Source organism: Limulus polyphemus, unplaced genomic scaffold, assembly GCF_000517525.1.
Source record: "Limulus polyphemus unplaced genomic scaffold, Limulus_polyphemus-2.1.2 Scaffold3260, whole genome shotgun sequence".
In the NCBI taxonomy this organism is placed as follows: Eukaryota; Metazoa; Arthropoda; class Merostomata; order Xiphosura; family Limulidae; genus Limulus; species Limulus polyphemus.
In genome coordinates this window covers 123,166-128,799 of record NW_013668870.1, presented here as the reverse complement: position 1 = coordinate 128,799, position 5,634 = coordinate 123,166, and the positions used below count along the sequence as shown (strand labels likewise).

At 31.5% G+C, this 5,634-nt stretch overlaps 1 protein-coding gene across 1 annotated transcript in view; it reads right to left on the bottom strand.

Moving 5' to 3' along the window:
- Nucleotides 1-5,634, bottom strand: part of LOC111088176 — a 101,422-nt gene that overhangs the window by 11,504 nt on the left and 84,284 nt on the right. Inside the window, exon 3 of the mRNA XM_022397407.1 lies at nt 1,885-2,020. Coding sequence (XP_022253115.1) covers nt 1,885-2,020 — 136 coding nt within the window. The remainder of the gene's footprint in view (nt 1-1,884; nt 2,021-5,634) is intronic.

Here is a 5,634-nt window from a genome sequence, read left to right as displayed (position 1 = left end):
GTTTGTTATAGGGGCCTAAGCGGATTAACATCAAAGGTATGGTTTATAGGGGCCTAAGTAGATTAACGTCAAAGGTATGTTTATAGGGGCCTAAGTAGATTAACATCAAAGGTATGTTTATAGGGGCCTAAGTAGATTAACATCAAAGATATGTTTATAGGGCCTAAGTAGATTAACATCAAAGGTATGTTTATAGGGGCCTAAGTAGATTAACGTCAAAGGTATGTTTATAGGGGCCTAAGTAGATTAACATCAAAGGTATGTTTATAGGGGCCTAAGTAGATTAACATCAAAGATATGTTTATAGGGGCCTAAGTAGATTAACATCAAAGGTATGTTTATAGGGGCCTAAGTAGATTAACATCAAAGATATGTTTATAGGGCCTAAGTAGATTAACATCAAAGGTATGTTTATAAGGGCCTAAGTGGATTAACATCAAAGGTTTGTTTATAGGGGCCTAAGTGGATTAACATCAAAGGTATGTTTATAGGGGCCTAAGTGGATTAACATCAAAGGTATGTTTATAGGGGCCTAAATAGATTAACATCAAAGGTATGTTTATAGGGCCTAAGTAGATTAACATCAAAGGTATATTTATAGGGGCCTAAGTAGATTAACATCAAAGGTATGAAACATATCTCATAGATTTTCGCTGTTAGATACACTCTGTTAAAAAGTAGAAATTGAGTGTGAGGATTCCACCGAATAAAGGCACGAAGTGTAATAAACATAATATGTTTCGGCACATATTATTGGATCATAATATTTTCGCATTGCTAACGTATTATATGGATGTGATATAACACCTAAATTTGCCGAACCTCGTGAGATATTACTGGAATTACGGCCGAAAATATCGCCAACAGCGAGATTACTCTGTGGATAGAACAATGCATTGTAATTTTTATAAGTAAAAACGTATTGACAGTATATTTAATTAGCTATACTCATTATTAACACGTCGGTTTTCAATTGTAATATATATATAGGTCAGAAAGTAATGTCAATATAATGTAACACAGGGTTTTATATATTCTGCGTTCTTGTTTTTAGGTTCGTTCCATGTGTTGTGAAGTATTGACAAAGCCTTAGAATTTTGGATTAGGCTTATTACATTGCGATAACATTTCGTTTTTTTATTGTATTCACCAAAGCTTCAACAAAGCACGCAATGTATCATATCCGTTGAAAGATACCGAGCTAAAAGTAACAGATAAACAATTGTCAAACGTTACTCAGACAGCTAGGGTTAACTGATAAACCTCTATCTTGGTAAGGAAACCGTAAAAAGTCGGTTAGCTGATGCTAGCAGCACTGAGCATGCTCAAAATAGCTAGAGTTAAAAAGAAATAGAAGATGCGTTGTTGACTAACCAATAAATTTACAATGCTTTAGCTATAGTATTTCGAACAAGTACACCATACGTTACGTATTACTGTACCACACTGATGTGGCTCAACGACGTACTGAGTTTGGTCTGAGATATTGTTCTTTATGTGACACGAACCAAATATTTTATAAATCAAAATGCACTTGATATATATATATTTCACGAATAGAAAACAACATGAAAGTTTGGAAAGGAATGCCCATTGGTCACTTCTATTCATTCTTTCTATAATCCCTTATTACACATTCTGAGGAATATCCTACAGAATAATATGTATTTATATAACAAACTGTGGAATACAGAATACTGTGGAATTGTTTATTTATTTTGTGAAATACCGTTTAATATTTTCTTATAAATTCTACGAAATCGTGTGTATTTCTTTTCTTTAATTATTCTGACGAAATATTTTTCGTTATAAGATCAACAGAACATCGTGTTTTCTAGATTATTTCACATGGTTGTATATTACCACCTGATATGTCAGACTTACCTTCTACAGACATGACTTTTTCAGCCGCCGCTGTTCTAAATAACGGAGCATCTGCGGATACTTCACACCTAAACTTTCCTCCAGTATTCGTCTGAACATTTTGGATGTACACAGACTGTTGGCTGGAGCGAGTAAACTATAAAAGAAACAAGGAACTGTGGGATTGTTTTTTTTTTTTAATATATCTATCTAAACATTATTGCTATAACCGTCCTATTTCGATCAGAGCGTAAACCTTTTAGCACGATATTTTGGTTACCACCCAAAGGTTTTATTACGTCCATGATCATTTTGATTCATTTCTGTTTAGACCTGAAAAACCACAATATAATCTAAGAAAATCTCATTTAGGCTTAGTAAGTGACAACTTTTAAACTCCTAGGAATAAATTAATGACAGATAATAAAAATTGTTTGAGGCAAACAATTATGTAAATATATTTAAAACGTACTCAAATATTAAAATCATGAGTTGATGAATTCTGAAGACGCAGAAAAGAGTCTGAAATTAGTTTCAGAAGGAAAATAAATCATTGAGACATTAGTTAGATAATCTATTAATTTTTTATACGATATTATTCTGCTTGCTAAAGTTGCTTAATTATGCAATATTTCATAATAATTGAAGAGAATTTATGAGTTGAAAAATTATTCACGAATAAACGTCACATAGTCATGCTGACCTGTGTTGCCTATTTAGGCTTACCTTACTATGAAACGCTGCAAATTCTTAACTCAGTTTCAAATCTTTATCGCGAGCGGTAAGCCCACATTCAAAGAGACAAAATATATTCGCTAGGTGAAACAATATTAACCATGTTCAAAACGGCACTGGGTAAAAGATATTAAAACTATTATTCAGCTATCGGGTAAGAGATATTAAAACTACTGTTCGGCTATTTGGGTAAGAGGTATTAAAACTACTGTTTAGCTATTGGGTAAGAGATATTAAACTACTATTCAGCTATTGGGTAGGAGATATTAAAATTACTCTTTAGCTATAGGGTAAGAGATATTATTAACTACTGTTCGGCTGTTGGGTAATAGATATTAAAACTACTGTTCGCCTATTGGATAAGAGACAATAAAACTACTGTTCAGTTATTGGGTAAAATATATTAAAATTACTGTTCAGCTATTGGGTAAAGATATTAAAACTATTATTCAGCTATCGGGTAAGAGATATTAAAACTACTGTTCAGCTATTTGGGTAAAATATATTAAAATTACTGTTTAACTGTTGGGTGAGAGACATTAAAACTACTCTTCAGCTATATGGTAAAAGATATTAAACTACTATCCAGCTGTTGGGTAAAATATATTAAAAACTACTGTTTAGCTATTGGATAAGAGACTAAAACTACTGTTCAGTTATTGGGTAAAATATATTAAAATTACTGTTTAACTGTTGGGTGAGAGACATTAAAACTACTCTTTAGCTATATGGTAAAAGATATTAAACTACTATCCAGCTATTGGGTAAAATATATTAAAAACTACTGTTTAGCTATTGGATAAGAGACTAAAACTACTGTTCAGTTATTCGGTAAAATATATTAAAATTACTGTTCAGCTATTGGGTAAAGATATTAAACTACTATTCAGCTATTGGGTAATAGATATTAAAACTACTGTTCATCTATTGGATAAGAAACAATAAAACTACTGTTCAGTTACTGGGTAAAATATATTAAAATTACTGTTTAACTTTTGGGTAAGAGATATTAAACTACTCTTTAGCTATATGGTAAAATATATTAAACTACTATCCAGCTATTGGGTAAAATATATTAAAATTACTGTTTAACTGTTGGGTAAGAGATATTAAACTACTCTTTAGCTATATGGTAAAATATATTAAACTACTATCCAGCTATAGGGTAAAATATATTAAAATTACTGTTCGGCTATTGGTTAAGAGATACTAAACTACCGTTACCGTATATAAAGTTGAACAAATGAGGTTCACTTGACAACAACTTTGTGAACTCTAGTAGATAATAATTCACTTAGTCAGAACTGTTGGTACAAAGGTCATTTATTTAAAATAATCATATACTGTATGATCTAAGAATCATATACTCTATGATCTAAAAACCATATACTGTATGATCTAAGAATCATATACTCTATGATCTAAGAACCATATGCTGTATGATGTAAGGATTATATACTGAATGTTCTAAGAATCATATACTGAATGATCTAGGAATCATATGCTGTATGATTTAAAAATCATATGTTGAATGATCTAAGAATCACCTACCCTATACTCTAAGAATCATATATTGTACGATTTAAAAATCATATACTGTATGATCTAAGAACCATGTACTGTATGATCTAAAAGCCATATGCTCTATGATCTAAGAACCATATACTGTATAATTTAAGAATCATATCCTGTACGATTTAAAAATAATATACTGTATAATCTAAGAACCATATGCTCTATGATGTAAGAATCATATACTGTATGATCTAAGAACCATATGCTCTATGATATAAGAATCATATGCTCCATAGTTTGAGAATCATATACTCTATGACCTTAGAATCATATACTGTATAATCTAAGAATTATATATACTATGATCTAAGAACCTTATACTGACTGATTGAAGAATCATATTCTCTATAATCTAATCACACACAAAATAAGCATGTAGATCTGTCACTGTTTTCCCTGTTTCAAACGTAAACTTTATCACATCAGAACAGTACAAGTACTGTAATACACTCTCCTTATGCATTAATACATCAGCTTTTTTAGGTTACTAATGGATACTTGTCATTGTAGACGTAACGCAAGAGTGTTAGTGATTTTTTTCTTATAGCAAAGCCATATCAGACTATCTGCTGTGTCTACCGAGGGGAATCGAACCCCTGATTTTAACGTTGTAAATCCGAGGACTTATCGCTGTTCCACCGGCGAACAACGTAAAAGTCACCCAAGAAAAATATATGTAAAATACCATCGATATTTAAACTACTGTTGGGGTTCCTGAAACATATCTAAACTATTGTTGGGGTTCCTGAAACATATTTAAACTATTGTTGGGGTTCCTGAAACGTATTTAAACTACTGTTGGGGTTCCTGAAACATATCTAAACTATTGTTGGGGTTCCTGAAACATATTTAAACTACTGTTGGGGTTCCTGAAACATATCTAAACTATTGTTGGGGTTCCTGAAACATATTTAAACTACTGTTGGGGTTCCTGAAACATATTTAAACTATTGTTGGGGTTCCTGAAACATATTTAAACTACAGTTGGGGTTCCTGAAACATATCTAAACTATTGTTGGGGTTCCTGAAACATATCTAAACTATTGTTGGGGTTCCTGAAACATATTTAAACTATTGTTGGGGTTCCTGAAACATTTACGGATAAAACAAATGAGTTCAGCTTTTCCTCTCTTTTGGTTGGGGAGGAAGGGGTCAATAATTTCCCTGAGTATTGTAACAAGCAAAATATAATATTTGAATCTAATAAATAATAAAAGTATAAAAACAAGACGTAAATTTGTGGGAACTTCACACTATTGTCTCTTTAGTATATTTGTGTTGACTACCTTAGTATATTTGTGTTGCCTACTTTGGTATATTTGTGTTGTATACTTTAGTATATTTGTGCTGTCTACCTTAGTATATTTGTGTTGTCTACTTTAGTATATTTGTGTTGTCTACCTTAGTATATTTGTGTTGTTCTACTTTAGTATATTTGTGTTGTCTACTTTAGTATATTTG